This window comes from Diadema setosum, chromosome 10, assembly GCF_964275005.1.
Source record: "Diadema setosum chromosome 10, eeDiaSeto1, whole genome shotgun sequence".
In the NCBI taxonomy this organism is placed as follows: domain Eukaryota; kingdom Metazoa; phylum Echinodermata; class Echinoidea; order Diadematoida; family Diadematidae; genus Diadema; species Diadema setosum.
In genome coordinates, this window is record NC_092694.1 from 31,137,442 (window position 1) to 31,155,163 (window position 17,722).

Below are 17,722 nucleotides of genomic sequence, written 5' to 3' on the forward strand. Positions count from 1 at the left end.
CGCTCAGATCATGTTTTTTTCTCTTTGAACGTCCGCGCGTCTAAAATCTAAAGCTCCCTCATATGTGATCATGGTGACTTGAAGAAAGGCCAATGATACAACAGCCTGGACAATTTTACTTTGAATCACAAAAGGTCTTGTTTGATTCATACATATTTTTTAGCAACCAAAGGAATTTTCTGATTTTGACCTTAATTGACCCAATTTGACTCCGACGAAAATTGTTGATATTTCGACGAGTTCTCAAAGCTGAATTTGTCAAGTAACATATAGACAAACTAAACTCAATGTCAAACCTTTGTCTATGGTCTCGGAGCTAAACGCCTTTCCTCTACCTAATGCCAACATTTAAGCGTGCACACTATCGATCTCCACAGACGCTATCAAACATGTGACTTCTTCACTGATTTTCACTGTTTGTTTGTATTTTTTTCATGGCAAAAGACACACTGGGCTGCAGAACTCACAATTTCTCGACGCGATTTAGACCATGAAAGAGGCGTTCCCTTATTTTGTCTTCCCAATAATGATAAGAGCCAGGGAAGATTCTGCAAGACAAGGACAAGGCGACAACAACAAATTACGATAAATGCCACGATTACAGAATATTACGAGGGCACAAGGCATTCATTTGAACACAACAATACACTTTTAAAATCAGGCATGGCTCTTAAGGTTTGCAATACATGCAACAATAAATATCGTTTAGTCTGATTTCTATTGAAATTGCACTACGCAACTATAGCACACATGACCTACTATGAAGCTCCACTTCATAGCTCCAAGAAAAACACGCCCTTTTACCCCCACATTTTGCACATGTTTAGTCCATGTCAAGTACATATTTTCATAAAATAACAACTACTTCATCAGACACTGTCTTTTCTAGGTAAATTAGGGTCAAAGGTCATAACATTTATTTCCGAATATATCGGATCACCTAATTTGTCAGTGTTGACAAATTTCAAGTCTAGTTGAGCTGTTTGTATCTGTATCAACTGTGGCTTCTTTCAAGAGTAGACTGAGAGCCATTCCCATAGGAAAATAGAGCTAATTTACCATGTATTCAAATGAAGTATGTATAAAAGCATCCAAGCTTTCGACCTAATCTGAATGTAATACTCACATCACCTCCTTCAATCTATCCCCCAGTGCATGAAAATACGGTTCAAGGTCCTCGAACATAAGCCGATGAGTTTCCCTGCAAGAGAAGAACATGATAGGAGAAAGAGAGTGAGAAAGAGAGAGGTCCAGCGGGATGGTGAAATATTGGTTTAACTATCTTTATGGTTTTAACCAGGTTTAAAGTGAAAAACATAGTTCTGGTAAGGGTTTCAGAACCCGTCTTGCACCATTTCATGTATGTATTTGCGTGCAATATAATAATAATAATAATAATAACAAAAACAATAATAATAATATTACATGTAGTAATAATAGTGAATACTTCTATAGCGCAACAATCAATCAAAAAGATGCTCATGGCGCCTTAAGTCTTTAAGGTTAGGAAAAGAAAGAAAGAAGAAGAAGAAAAGGAAATATGACATCTTCACTTTTTTGTTTTCCTTCAACATGTTTGACATATGTTTTAAGTGATTCCACCGAGGATGACTGGCGATCAGTGACAGGGATATCTTCCAAACTTTTGGTCCAATGTGGGAGAAAGAGTATTAGTTGATGCATACATGATACAAATCGAAAGAGTCTACCAAGAAACTTACCTGGCTGACGCGATATGCCGGGATGATGAATTGTTTCGGAGTATTTTGAGGTATATACCGACTTTTTTTATTCCAGAAGGATCCAGATTAACTCGGTCTCAGGGATAACTCTGCCCTATTTCAGTCATTATACGCAGTTCGTGATCGCCATATTCTAAAAATAGCGCACGTTCCATGTGCTGATTGCATAATGTATGATAAACGTTTCATTAAAGAGATACCGCCAACACGCTCTGGTTACTGATACTAATATCGTTACTGCTACTATATTTAGACTAGAATAGAAGTTCTAAGTTAGTGTCTAGAAACCTAAAAGAAATGAAAGCGTATAGACAGTGCTAACGTTAGTCAGTGCTAGTTTAGTAGGAGTAAAGTTTTGGAGTATAAAAATGTACCAGCACTCCTGGGCCCTGTTGCATAAGGCCTTAACCAGAGTTTGTTTTTTGTTTTTTGTTTTTTTTTTTTCATGGTTAAATCCAGAAACTCTGGTTAAGAATTTTTAACCAGAGTTTTTCTATTGCATAAAGTTTAACCATAGTTTTTTCTCAGGTTAAAGGGCCTGGGGAGGAGTGTTCGGTTGTGCAAAACATGCGAAAGAGAAGGTGTTTTGGGTATAAAATGAAAGGTAGATATTTAACTTAACATGTGTCAAAATATCTTGGATATCGAAATCTTCTCAAATGTTTTAAAAAGCGAAAAACAAAACATACTTTTCTGGAAAAAGTTCCTTCGATACGATGGCGATACGTATTTGAATTGCGGAATACTGCTTGTTGACTGCGGACATCAAGCCAACTTACAGCGAAATCAAGCCAACATGCCGAGTGAGCTGCGGAACTACAGCTGTATTATACAACGTCCAAGTAGATCCTTGTAATTTGATTGGAGGATTGTTGGTGACGTGATATTAAATAAGTACTCCATTCAACGCGCCGTGCAATTTTGGTTCTATTTTTGCGTGCAACTTGGTTCGATTTTTTCGTTCTATTCCACGGTTCGAGAAATTGTACGGTACTGCGTGTACTGTGTGTTGCATATTGGGGATCGCATGCAGCTAGCGCAGGTACGTGTGCGGTACATGCATGCGCGTACGTAGGTCTATGTAGTGCTAGTGTACGTGTATGAGCGCTAGTATAGCTGTGACCTGTATACTACGCTGATTGCACAAGCCAGAAAGAGAATCGCAGTGGATCCACATGTAAGTATGGCTATATTTTTCATACATATATAGACTTCTAAGCCTACTTAGACCAAAAAGATCTACTTGGACGTTGTATAAATCAAATAGTGTATGGTCTTTACTCGTGCAGTGGAACGAGATTTCGCACTCGGTGAAAGATGAGGCGCACTATTCAACTCGGCTTCGCCTCGTTGAATAGAGCGCCTCTATCTTTCACCTCGTGCGAAATCTCGTACCATTGCACTCGTGACCATTCACTATTTGTATACTAGTAGTTAGAGCACGTTAGTTAGAGCAAGCTAGCTCTGACGGCTGGCTGTGCCTATGGGCGCGGCGGCGAGCGCTGGCCGCATCACTTGCTATAACTCGCAGCAGTGCAAGCTCGAGAGCTAGCTAGCTAGCTTGCTGTACGATCTTGCATGCTGTGCACGGTGTACGAGTGTATGCGTTCGCGTTGTGTTTTCATTTGATGAGAGCGCTATTTTTTTAACCTAAAATCAAAGGACTCCTAGATCCTCCGATTCTGATTCACATGTCCTTCTTCCAAGATACTATGAGAGATAGTTCTATCGTCGGAAGACTCGGTAGGCTACGTATCCTAAAAGCCATCAAACTCCATTACAAGATTCTTCATTGAGAAGTACGAGTACCGAAAGCGGGATAGGTGAACGCGGTACTACGTAGCTAGCCCGACCAGACGCCGGGCTATTTATACAGCGATCGACTGGGCTGTGCCTGTAGCTGTACGTAGAAACTTTTCCGGGTAAGGACACAGCCCAGTACGCAGTTACAGTTGTAGCTACCGTGCTTCGCACGGCGTCTGGTGACCTGGTCGGGCTACCTGTACGTAGAAAAAAAAAAAAAAAAATCAACGAAATCTCAATTATTGATTACAATTACACGAAACACAAACGGGTTGTGTTATTACATGTACATGTAATTCAATACATATCTTAAACTTTTCATGCACATTGCCAAGAAATGCAATCTTCATGGCAAACCCATTTTTTTATTTTTTTTATTTTTTTTTTTAGTTCTTCAAAGATTTGAAACACAAGTAGGCTAGAGAAGTACCAGGTACCATGCTATATCTAAACTTGCATTGGATCTAACCAATAGTTCATTTTTATTACCAGTACAACTTGTCATGTATTCGTAATTTCAAATGTGACTTAGTTGTAACATTTATTGTGGGTGATTTTCTTCACAACTGACACATGCACTGAATAGGTTAGAAAATTGGTCATTGGTATGGCTTAGGCCTACCTTTTTTTCTGTACGAATAGGGTTAATTGGAATTATTTCACAGATACACACAAAAATGTTGGGAATCAGATCATTTTCAGTCTTCTAGACTGAATAATGTGACACCTGTAATAGTCTAATAACTAATCCAGCAATTTCTGAGGCTACCTTACACATTTTCTCATTCATCATGCAATGCAACCACGCATGATGCAATATGTCTCGTTCACCTACAAGGCGAAAAGACACAAGAAATAATCTGTTCAAGTCAATTATTTCCACATAGGCCAACAACATTCACTCAGTTTTATCTAGAACCCTGATTAGGTTTTTATCATCAGAACACATTTTTTTCTCAGTGGTAAATTGATGCTTAACAATTAGACCTACACGGGTATAAATATCTTGTTCTGATATTTCAGTGAATAAAAATCTAACACATTTCTTATGTAAGGGCTCGGGTTCGCTTACCTCTCTAGCACTCGTCACACTTAAAGCAAACTAGGGCAGCACACGTGTTACTTAGGAGTCCCTTGGCTAACTAACTTGTAGCCAGTTTATTCTACACATAATTTGGCATGGGTTTACATGTAAATGTGGGTTGTAACAAATATTCATACACAAAATCAACATAACAAAACATGCAAATAAGGAAACAAAGGTTAAAACTAAATATTCATAATATGTAAATGGTGTGTAGGCGTGGGTGATTTAGGCATGATTTCAGTATTACAGGGAACAATGGGTGAGAAGTGAAAGAGTGGAAAATGTCATGTGATAATGGTGGTGTGTCTGTGATAGGTGGGATGCGTGGATGAATGTAAATGTGAATACTACTGTATGTGTGGGTTGACGTATTTATGTGTAGAGGGGTGGTACCTGTTATAACAGAAGGGGGATACACTTATAATAAATGGTTCAAAGTAAATCCCTACACTTACACTGTACATTATACTACCATGCATACATACAAATTTCATGTGTACATATGAATTGCATGTGTACATGGGACCTACATTAGAAGTTGTGTGTACCAGGGTACACTGACCTTACATTTTCTTTTATCTTTGCATGAATATTTGCATTTGGTGTTGCATCATGAGCACAGGTTCTAATTGCAAATGTGCTACATGTAGAAACTGCTCTCACAGTAATGTGATGTGATATACAATGTAGAGATAACAAATCTGTGCTGACGCCTTGCATGTAGGCCTATATCTTTTAAATATGAAATGTCATAATAGAAATAGTTGTATGGCAAAGATTGCCAATTTACACAGGTAAGGTAGTAATTTGAAAAAAAAAAACACTGCTCAGCATTCTGTCATTAGTCAATTTTGGCATCTACACATTATACTCCTATCATATTGAACAATTATGATAACAATGATATAACATGTAAATTAAAAAAACCTAACAAATGCAACCACTTTCAAATAACTTGCACATTTGCAGGGGAAAAAAAAATTAAGTGAAGGTCCAAGAATCAATGTCACATGGTTTAATGACTTCAAGTACAAAGAACACTATACTATTTCAGTGTGGAGACCTTCTACATATTGCATTGTCAAAACACATTCAGTTTAGGGTTTTAGCGTATACAATTATATCAGTAGAACATCATGTAGGGACCTACCAAATGTATATTACAATGTATTTTTATATCTATGTGAATGAAAACTGAACATCTTGTTTGAAGTACTTCCAACACATTTGTTTATCAAAATTCATACCTATTTTTGGCTATAAAATATAGATGCAATGAATATTACAAGGGCACAAACTCCATTTACCACAAAAATATTGTCCTCATAATAATGTGATTTGATAGAGTTATCACAAAATTATGTGCTGAAAAGTGTCTTCCAAAATGCTGATGGACAATGCTACTGTGTAGGACCTGCTGTGCCACTTGAATGTAACACATGGCATGATATCAGTGATCACATATATGATGATGAGGATAATAATCATTATGAAGATGATGATAGTAATAAAAACATTAGCAATAACAACAATAGTAGTTGTAGTAATGATAATAATAACAATTAGAGCAATAATGAAATTTGTGAAAGGCCCTTTCAGTGATGTACACTGCTGTGCATGACAGCCCTGCTTTAAAGTTCACTTTAAAACACTGATGCAATATTTTATTGTAACGGAGTAATTGTAGCTTTTCACCACTGAAACACCTGGGAAACACAGGGGGGAAAAAGACCAAATGAAAAAATAAAAGGACAAAACACTTTGTGCCTGGTTATTGCAGCCCTTTCAGTTTCCAGTAACAATTTAAGCACATGCAGTTTAGGAGTTTACAGGATTTATATTCCCTACTTGCCACATGGGGCAAGAACAAATTTTCTATGCAATCAATCCAATGTTTCATTCTGATTCACACATTTGAGTACTAACATGTTTGTTGTTACCTCACAGAAAAGACAGAAATAGAGAGTTCAGAAATATGAATGTAGTGTCATATCAGTTAGTACTGCCATCACATGAATGTAGGTCTATGATTGGAATTGATGTTATTCATGTTCAATGTGCATTTATCAGAATCCCCAACAATCCTGGTACAAAGGTGCAGCTTTTTCATTACTAACATGTCTTTTGCTATTATACACAATGAAGGCATAAATTGACAGTAGGCCTATAGGAAGAGCTGGTGTCAGAGCTATTATCATTGCCATCACTCGGATGCACTCAACATAATTATGATATTGACGTCATCCAAGTTCAGTTTTCAAACATTTGCCAGCCACAAAGAAGAACATGAGAGGGGATCTCACTGGCTTCATGGAGCTACATGTAAGTAGCTGGGAGGGCTGGTTCTGATTAATGAGAGGGGATGTCACTGGTTTCACTGAGTTTGGTGGTAGAGAGGGCTGGTCTCCACTGGCGAGATGGATGTCACAGGTCTTGCTGAGCTGCGTAGCCTAGAAGAGGCAGTCTTATTTAGCGAGAGGGGGTGTCACTGGCTTCAACAACCTGGATATCTGGGATGGCACTTGGATGTGATGCTAGCTGTTCCACTGCAATAGAGGCCAACAAGCACATTCTATTGATCTCTCATCTAATGACTGAATGTTGGTAATATAGTAACTACTACACATTTACAATGAAAAATTATTTTACTTCTCATATAGACTCAATTAACTATTCAGTATTACACATAGTAAATATTCTCTTTAATGACTAACATTCAAGCAATGACAAGTTTAGTACCGATGAAAGTAATTATGTTAGATGCTGAAAGTCCAATGAAAATACTTAGTAGCCCACTTTATTTATGATATTTACATAAAAATTCCTAAATATGCATGCCAAAGGGACGTCTTCATCATCTAACCTGTTATCTTCTAACATCTGCCCAGGCTCTGATAAAATCAATATCTGTCAGCACTCTCACCAGGTTTTGATCCACTTCAATCTGACCCAAGTCCTTTCCTCAGAGTAGCATTTTCCTCCACAACTAATTGGAGAAGGCAACGGCATTCACGAACTTTTCCATTTCACAGGGGCATCTGGACAGGAGTTCATCTGTATATCAGACACAATGAAAGGCATTAACACTGACTTACAATTAGGATAGTTGCATTAGTTCTTCACCACTCTGTAAATTTAGTCACAGAACTTGCTATCCCTTTTATTTCAGTGTAGAGTCTACCAGGTAGCTTTATCTTGTAGTGCTCACATATATGCAACAGAGAAAACTCCATGAAATATGTTAGAAATAGACTGTCTACTGTAGAAGTTAAATAGCAAAAAGGAAAATAAGACCTACAGACCCTAGCCAAATTTTTGATGAGTTGACACTGCACATGACGTCGGGATGACCTCAGCCTCTCATTGTGCATCTACAAAGTAGGCCCTATGTATACAAGCTCATATAGGGCCTATGTCTTTAAATCCAGCCACATACATGGGATTTGGGGGTCGGTAATTCCACATACAATCATATAGGAGGCCTATATGTGGCTGCAATGTACAAACTATCTAACTTGTAACCCTAAAAGTAATGATCAAGACAACCATAATCTTATTAACCACTACCACAGCTATGGGTTCAAAAAAAAAAAATGTTATCAATTATTACAGCAAGAATAATAACAGCATCGTTTGAGAACACAGAGTTAAATCGAACAATTTATTGATGTTTTGTTTACTAAATATCAACATTAATTTTCATTTGCAGGTTCAAAACAGTTGTTGGATCTAGGTGTCTTAAAACAAAATGTACCAGGTAATTAAAGACAGTTTGTACAAACCTTTTGTACCAGTGCAAGGGCTGGTTTCAATGGGCAAGAGGGGATGTCACTAGCTTCATCAAGCTGGGTAGCTGGGAGGGCTGGTCTCGACTGATGAGAGGGGACATCACTGGCTTCACCAAGCTGGGTATAGCTGGTCGAAACTGACGAGAGGGAATGTCACTGGCTTCATCAAGCTGGTTAGCTAGGTCTAGGAGGGCTGGTTTCAACTGATGAAAGGAGATGTCACTGGCTTCACCGAGCTGGGTAGCTGGTCGAAACTGACGAGAGGGAATTTCACTGGCTTCTGACATCAAGCTCGGTAGCTGGGAGGGCTGGTCTCAACTGACGAGAGGGGATGTCACTGGTTTCACTGAGCTGCCTAGTTAGGATGGTCCTTGAATGTGATGCTGGCTGTTGCCCTACAAAAGATACCCACATTTGCCACAATAATATCTGACAGACCTTTCTCAACAACTAGCACCTACTGTGTTACAAAGCATACACCATTAACCACTACACTAGGGACTGAGTGAACTGCGCTGCAATGCATATACGCCATTAGCCACTTATGTATACGCACAATAGATACACTTCAATCAACATTTTTGCAATGCCATAACCGGAGACAATAATTAGGTACCTTACCAAACATGTGAATTCACGTTTTTGGTCCGCGATCATAGCTGCCGTGACAACATATACACGGTTGACTCTCCACAAACTATTTGTAAAAACCGAGAGTGACCATATGATCACTCTACGCAGCTCTTCGCTGACACTTTCACTCATTCAGTGTCGTTTCGTAAAATTGGATTTCTCGCCTATCGCCGATTTGTAACAAACGGCAGTTCTGATGAGTGTCGTAACTTTCTTATTTCGAAATTTTGAGACCCATAATTTGACATGAAGGTAGAATAGGGCAACATAATCCAGAATATGGTAAAATAGGAATTCGCGTATTTACATGCAAAACACTTTAGCGTGCCATTTCTTAATGTGAACAGCGATTTTGTGCAATTGCCAGAAGCACATTTCAAAAAGGAGAACTGTTGAGCCAAATTTGGGATATGTCATTACGCAGAAAAAAAAAAAAAAATTCCAGTTATCTAATACATTGGCAGAGAAAAAGGGCCTCGGACTAGGAATGGTAGAACATTGGTCTAGGATACCTACCATACTACCTCAATCGCATTCTGAATACCGGTACACCTTTGGCTTTGTGAATCTGCATGTGGCCTTTCTTCAAATGTGAGTAAAATCTCAGGCAAATTGTGATATATCTTTTAGTTTACCATAATAGAAACAAGTTAGGGTGTGGGGAAAGAGTTCCTTATGTCCCCCCCCCCCCCACTAGTTTGCACAAATAATGGTTCGATAGGTTGCTGTTTTTTTTTTGTTTTTTTTTTTTTTTTTTTGCTAATGGTGGACTAAATAAAGGTTTAATAATATGGGAAGTCTTCCCATAAATGGCATAACCTTTATTTAGTTTATTATCGGTAAAAAGGAATGCTAGGCCTAGTTTGTTTGTTTTGTGCAAGTTGGTGGGGGGGGGGGGGGACATAAGGAACTCTTTCCGGGTGGGGCATAGGACACCTAACAAAACTACTAATCTACATTCTAGGCCTACTCATAACAATAGTATAGTGTGTGTAGATCCTCTAAGTGACATCTCTATCAGCAATATACACTAACATTGTAGGTCCTAACTGAAGTTGACTGTTACTCACACTGAACTGAATGAAGTCTTCCGAGTTTCACAAATTCATTACCGATCCAGCAGAAGTGAAATGACATCTCTGTCGTTCAGCCCCTAGTGTCTTGAGGGGAATTGGGATTGACTTCATTTTATTTTTCTGTCGCCATCTCCATACTCTGTCACTGGTTTTCATGGTCTTCCTCTTCTTGGAGACAGATCTCTCGCTCTCCTCCTGCGGCTCCATTGTTGTGTGGATGGAGTGGTACGGTAAGTAGGCCTATATACGCAGCCAGCAGAGTTCGAGCTGACCCGTGCTAGCTAGCTGCCGGGCGGATGCCGGGAAATGCACCGATAACGCTCGCTAGCCAGTGAACAGGCACCCGGGTTTCGCCTCGCGATCGCGGCGCGTCGATGTACAGCTGTACACTCTATCTTGGGCTTGCTTTTCGCCGAGGAGAAGGCAACAAATCAACGCTGTGCCAAAATCGGACAAAAGAGGGAGGCAAAAACAACACTTGAACGGAGAGCCTCTAAGCCGACCCCCTGTGATTTTGACAAGCGTTACATGTAACGCTCTTCACAAAATCATAGATATCTTCATAATGCCGTATTTTTCATCGATTCTTTTTCATTGCTTAGTCCTTTCATAGGCATTGACCCTTGTTTTTGCCTGTTTCACTTCATGAAATAGTACTTTTGCATTTTGGGTTCCAACACTCCTCCCCAGTCCCTTTAATGTTCAAGAAACTCAGGTTTTTTAACCTTAGCTCTCTGACCAAAGGTTAAATCTAAATTTCTCTGGTTAGCCCCACTTATATTAGAGCTACCAAGGCTGCCATTCTGGAAACAATTTAGCTGGGAATTGGACTAGGTTAGGAGAACTACCGCGCACTGTTTGTTCATTCATTTCTGGGAAGATTTCTGTGCAGGAGTCGGAAACGCAGTGCCAGTAGAATAGACCTTATGCATATGACGTCACACGGTCTTACAAACTGAAGGGCGCCCTCCCTCAGAGGGCAAGCGATGCGTTGCTGGAGCATGCTTTTACACGCGAGGCAATGGGCATTTACACACAACATCGGTGTTTCTTTTACTGTCTTTTCTCTTGCATGTAATCCACAGCCCTAGATCGGGAAATTTAAGCTTGTATAGCAAAATCAACATTTGAGGAATGCATTGCACTCACCAGGTTAATAATATATCCAACATTTTGGCACAATTTCATGAAAACCAGCTGTCGTAACAGCTCATCAACCTACGAATCCGTTAGCCAATCACATGCGAGGTAGATTTCTACGTGTTTTTTAGTAAAACACGTACTTCGCATGTGATTGGCTAATGAAATTCAAAATGGCGACATACATTCAGCGAACGGCGATGTTGCGCTATGGATGCAAATTTCTGCGATATAACCTAGGAATTCTCTAGTTACTGTGAGTATTTCGATTGCACAATGTGAGAAAATTACCCAAATATTGCTGCATAATGTGTCATGTCATGTCAAACTCGTCTGATGGTAAAAAAAACTGCCACTGGCCTGGGGACTAGCGGCGAGTAAGGCGATCGCCGCTAGCGCGCATAAGAAAAGCACACAGCTAGCTGCACGCGCGCATTGTCAAGGACTTCGCTTGCCCTCTAAGATGGCGTCGCGAGAGGTTGTCAAGCGAGTGATGAAGTCAATGCATAAGGTCTATAGTAGACTCTCTAACGTGTTAGGACTAACAGTTGGATCTAGAAACTAGTTCTCTAATTATAAATTAGTTCTATCTATAGTATCACCTTTATCAATGTACTAATCGATCTAACGTTAGATCCAGCTAACAGTTAGGTTCGTTAGTTAGAATCTTCTCTGAATTTAACGTTAGATAGACACTTTTACTATTTAGACCTAGGCCTATAGAACTAACAGTTAGGGCCTAGATCTAACGTTAGACTCTAGAACAATCTAGTTCTAAATTCTAGAAGGCCTGACTTTAGAGCCTTAGATACGTGAATGGAGGTAGCACCAAAGAGGTAGCTAGAGGTAGACCTACTGCAACTAATAGTGCAAGTAGCAAGCTGCTTAGACTAGCAATAGTGTAGACTCATAGAGCTGTATTTACATATCTCTAGAGGGCGTACTCATTTAAATTGCTGTGATCGCATGGAGAGCTCGCCGCCATTACTAAGATAAAGAGTGGCAAGTGAGAGTGGCAAGTGCATATGCACGCGCACTGCATCTGCCAAAATTGTGCATGCAGACGATATTGCCAGTGCGTACTTGGGCTTTAAATAATTTTGTATTTTGTATTACAGATTTTCTAACAGCCATTTATGATCTATGTCGAAAAATTTGAAAATTAATATCCCATGACAAGATTAAATGCATAGAATATATACTCTGTAGTGTGTGTGTGTGTATTCATTTGTGTGATAATATGTCCAGGACTTTGTGTGTGTGTGTGAGAGAGAGAGTGTGTGTGTGTGTGTTTGTGTGTGCAGGCATATTCACTATGTCCCATTCAAATTATTGTATACTTGGGTGACCCGCACCTCGTCATAGTTAATGTTTGCCCATATTTGAATCACATTTCGCCACTGAAATCCTTTGAAATCCAACTCACATACAGGAAAAATGCTGAAAATTCCAATGGAATCACAAGTTCACTGATCGATATTGAAAATTTGCAGCTATCGTCGTCAAACGCGAACGATGCGAAAAAGTTGCGCGCTAAGGAAGGGGCCCGCAACTCATCACCCGCTCTCCCATAGACTTAGCACGTAAAAGACGTGTGCGGGTGACAGTGATGTTCCCATAGTCAACATAGACATACACATAAAGATGCGTGCGGGTGACTTATAACACGTATTCCTATATAGCCCTATGAAATTTTCAGATTTTCGCGAAAAACTGTTCGGTTTTCACCACAATTTGCTTGATTGTGGTAGCCCTGCCAAGTTTCAAGCGTACAGAACACAGTCCCGGTCATACATTTTTGTTTAGTGAGCTCAAAACAATTTTAAGCGGGGTGACGGTATTCGGGCCCCTGACGAGGTGCGGGCACCTCGCTATATTCCTAATTAAGGTTGAGGTGGGGCCGGGGCCGTCAGTAAGTGTGTGTGTGTGTGTGTTTGTGTTAATTTGTGTTTGTTATGGATGTGTATGTGTGTGTTTGTAGGCCTACTTGTGTTTGTTATGGATGTGTTATGGATGTGTATGTGTGTGTATATTATGTATATAGATAATTTCTACTTACAATGAAGTGATTGTCCGCTCTACAAAAACCGGAGGGTCGTGCGAGAACCTGTACGACATGCTGCAGACGGCCCTGAACTTGTTGGAGCCGACGCACCTGCATCCTCTTGCGCAAGAGTACACACCGGTGAAGAACGAAGCGATGATGGTCACGAGGAGGAAGGGTACAGCGATGTTCCTAATCCTAGCCATCTTTCGCGATGATCTGAAGAGAAATTCGAGACTAGTGATTCTTCCACTCAGAAGTTCTAGGTCGCGTCGTTCCCCATCAGTCAAACTTGGCAATTGTGAGGAAGATCAAGAAGACGGGTACGGTGTATATGAATATTATGGGATCATCACACTTGCTGTGAAAACAAGCATCGTGATTGCGCGATAAGCGTCGTGTCAAAACAAAAGGTATCTGTGTGCGTAAATAACATAACAAGGTACAGTAGTTACTAATTATGCGCGCACTAATATGGCGCAGGGCATCTCCTTGGATACAGACAGCATCTGCTGCGCATCAGCAGCGGGCGGCATACTAGAACTTTACCTTATCATAAAGTGGGTCGTGTCACTCGAGCTTCAAAGGTTACATAATGACCCCCTTTTTTTTCAAGCAAGGGTGAGTTATTTTGAGTGTGTACAAAAAAGAAGTAAATATGAATTAAGGAAAGAAAAACACAGTATAAATCTTTGTTTCTGCACCAAAACAAAAATGTTTAAACATGACATTCAACCCTAAAAGAAATGAAGCGCTAGCATGATTGTATTAGCTGTCCGGAACAATTGTATTCTTTTAGTAGGCCTAGATGTGTTTGTTTGTTTGTGCCATTCTCTTCTCTGTTGTCATGTTTGAACATGTATGATATAATTATATACATTGTGTAACGAGCCCACCTCGTTACAAACAGATAGTTTTTAGTCGAAGTTTGCGACATTCACTGTTGAGTCCTGACTTGACTACTTGACCTAACAATAGAGGTCTATAGAGGTTTAACGTAGCTGAATTTGTTTTGCTTGGATACGTGTTATAAGTATAGAAACGCTTAATGCACATTGCATTCAGCAACTTCATACATTCTATAAGGCATTGAAGAATGTAGGGAATACCCTTTTGTTATGAACTGTCGGCCAGGAATATTTTAATAATTGAAGGATTTAGTAGGCCTATGCGTAGCGAATATTTGAGTGGTAACTTACCCCATGTTGACAGAAATATGAAGGAATATGGACAGTGGCGTAACTACGGGGGGGGGGGGGGGACACTTGCCCCCCCCCCCCCCCCCAATCCGCTGGTGAAAAAAAAAAGAAAAAAAAACTACCAAAATGGTAATTCAAGGGTTAGTAAACTGATTTTGAAATCGACATGAAAGGATGATCAAGAAAAAAAATATTTTTCTAAGATTTCTTTTAACCATATAATTAAAGAGGTATTATAGTGAAACATTGTTCAAAAAGCCCGGAGACGACAAAAGACTGTGATTCAGTGTGATTTCTGGTTGGCATTTTGAATACAAGCAGGATGTGCGCAGCGGTACTCAGAACATCGGAATGGCAAAAAGAGTCGCTGCAATGTTGCGCAATGTGATGTTTGATAGGTTGTTCACATTTGCTATCAAAGCTTGATCATTGATTTTGCAGTGTTGCTTTACATACTAGTCTATATTAAAATGCCTTGCATTGCCAATAATAAGACTTGACCTTGGCTATTTCCTAACTTTTCCATGTATATGAAACACGTGCACACACTCACAAACACAAACAAATTAGGGGATGTTCTATATAAAGTGCAGATTTTGGACATCCTTCTCCCGCTTGGTCACTTCGACGCCCCCCTCGCTGGTCATACCTCCCCCAATCATAAATATAAACCGACATCCTTGACTACCAGTGGCGGATCCAAGGGGCGCACCGGCCGCCCCCTCCCTCCACAGCGAAAAAAATATATAGCTACAAACGACAGTTTTTGGACTGTAAAATGTCACAATTTTCAAGCTCGCTTGCTTCGCTCGCTCGCATTTAATCGTTATGCAATTCTCCTGATGCTGCTGTCAGTAATTGCCAGCAGTTGCGCCCGGTGCGTCCCCTCCCCTTAATTTCCAAAGCGAAAAAATATAGCTACAAACGGCAGTTTGGGGACTGTAAAATGTCAAAATTTTCAAGCTCGCTCGCTCGCATTTAATCGTTATGCCATTCTCCTGATGTTGCTGTAAGTAATTCCCAGCAGTTGCGCCCGGTGCGCCCCTCCCCTTAATTTCCAAAGCGAAAAAAATATAGCTACAAACGGCAGTTTTGGGACTGTAAAATGTCAAAATTTTCAAGCTCGCTCGCTTCGCTCGCTCGCATTTAATCGCTATGCAATTCTCCTGATGTGTAATTGCTGTCAGTAATTGCCAACAGTTGCGCCCGGTGCGCCCAGGCACTCCCCTTAATTTCGAAAGTGAAAAAATATAGGTAAAAATGGCAGTTTTGGGACTATAAAATGTCAAAATTTCAAGCTCGCTCGCTTCGCTCGCTCGCATTTAATCGTTATGCAATTCTCCTGATGTTGCTGTCAATATTGCCAGCAGTTGCGCCCGGTGCGCCCCCTCTCCTTAATCTCCAGAGCGAAAAAATATAGCTACAAACGGCAGTTTTGGGACTGTAAAATGTCAAAATTTCCAAGCTCGCTCGCTTCGCTCGCTCGCATTCAATCGCTATGCAATTCTCCCGATGTTGCTGTCAGTAATTGCCAGCAGTTGTGCCCGATGCGCCCCCTCCCCTTAATTTCCAGAGCGAAAAAATATACCTAAAAACGGCAGTTTTGGGAACATAAAATGTCAAAATTTTCAAGCTCGCTCGCTTCGCTCGCTCGCATTTAACCGTTATATGCCATTCTCCTGATATTACTGCCAGTAATTGCCAGCAGTTGCACCCGGTGCGCCCCCCCCCCCCCGAATTTCCAAAGCGAAAAATATAGCTACAAACGGCAGGTCGGGGACTGTAAAATGTCAAAATTTTCAAGCACGCTCGCTTCGCTCGCTCGCATATAATCGTTATGCCATTCTCGTGATGTTACTGCCAGCAACTGCCAGCAGTTGCGCCCGGTGCAACCCTCTTAATTTCCAAAGCAAATATATACATACATATATATATGTATAATATATTATTATATATAGCTACAAACGGCAGTTTGGGTACTGTAAAATGTCAAAATTTTCAAGCTCGCTCGCTCCGCTCGCTCGCATTTAATTGTTACGTCATGCAATTCTGATGTTGCTGCCATGAGGTGCCCCCCCCAATGTCTTGACCCACTGTACGCATCTTGTCCTGTACGCAGAATCCAAACACTAGCCATGTCTACACCTATCCAAAAACTTGTAGTTATACTAACTACGAGCGCAAAAATGCGTTCCCCTAACCACGACAAAACTTCGATGCCGTTCACACCTACATGCAGTTAGCAAAACCTCGAGGTAAAGATAACTACGATAGAAAATAAAGGGCGCCTAGTTTGCACATAGGGTTGCACACTATTGTGGAAAAAACTGAGCGTCGTGGTTAACAAAACTCCGTTCACATCTGTCATAGTTTAAGCGCGCTGCCACAGCGCGCTTAAACTACGCGCTTAAACCACGACAACACCCTAAGAAATCTTGTGGTGTTGTCGTGGTGTCTTCGCCTTAAGGTTTTGTCGTGGTTTTCTAAACTACATGCGTCTACATCTACGCTAACTTGGAGTTTAGTGCCTCGTAGTTTACAAAACCTCGAGGTTTAGAAAACCTTAAGGTAAAGGGACCTAGGTGTGAACCTCACTACTGCCGATAGATGCGCGTACCGCGTAGTAATCATTCAGGATCGTGTAGACCTTCCCTCGTTTATTATCTTTAATATTTTGACTGTCATTTTAATTCATATCCAACATTCCCTAAATTCTCAATCTTTCAGAAAAATAAGGTGCAAATATTAATACATGAAGAACACTTTTGGTGAGAGAAATGAATTTTATAACTCTTCGGAAGCTAACTTGCAAAATGATATAAGTTTGCATGCGAGCTTTGGCTTCGCATCGCTGTTATGACGTAGCCACGTCAGCGTGTGATTTGGATCCTTCGTGTGTGAAAATTACTGCTATTTTGTCGATTCTGGTCAATACTAGAGAAATTTGGTTTATTATATGGGTGAGAATTTTGAACGATGTATAATTGCCAATTTTCGCACCTTATGACATTCTTTCCCTTAGAACACGCCAGGATGATCTAAGAAACCAGATTTTTTTTCATGTCATCTCAAAGATTGGTAAATTTCCTTTCAGGAAATGTATGGTTTGGTTGACTTTTGCCTGAAATTTTTCATTTGACAAGGACTTAAAGCGTAAAAATACGGTAAAAACGCTATTTTCACAATAATTTTTGTTTTTCAAACTATGAT

The 17,722-nt window shown here is 40.2% G+C and overlaps 2 protein-coding genes across 2 annotated transcripts in view; both read right to left on the reverse strand.

Moving 5' to 3' along the window:
• Nucleotides 1–13,684, reverse strand: part of LOC140234488 (uncharacterized) — a 35,659-nt gene extending 21,975 nt beyond the window's left edge. The window contains exons 1-3 of the mRNA XM_072314532.1: nucleotides 13,329–13,684; nucleotides 1,127–1,201; nucleotides 468–548 (exon numbers count right to left, since the gene is read on the reverse strand). Coding sequence (XP_072170633.1) covers nucleotides 468–548; nucleotides 1,127–1,201; nucleotides 13,329–13,519 — 347 coding nt within the window. The 5' untranslated portion in view covers nucleotides 13,520–13,684. The remainder of the gene's footprint in view (nucleotides 1–467; nucleotides 549–1,126; nucleotides 1,202–13,328) is intronic.
• LOC140233670 (uncharacterized) overlaps nucleotides 1–17,722 on the reverse strand; it is a 173,559-nt gene that overhangs the window by 74,433 nt on the left and 81,404 nt on the right. The gene's annotated exons all lie outside the window — the stretch shown is intronic.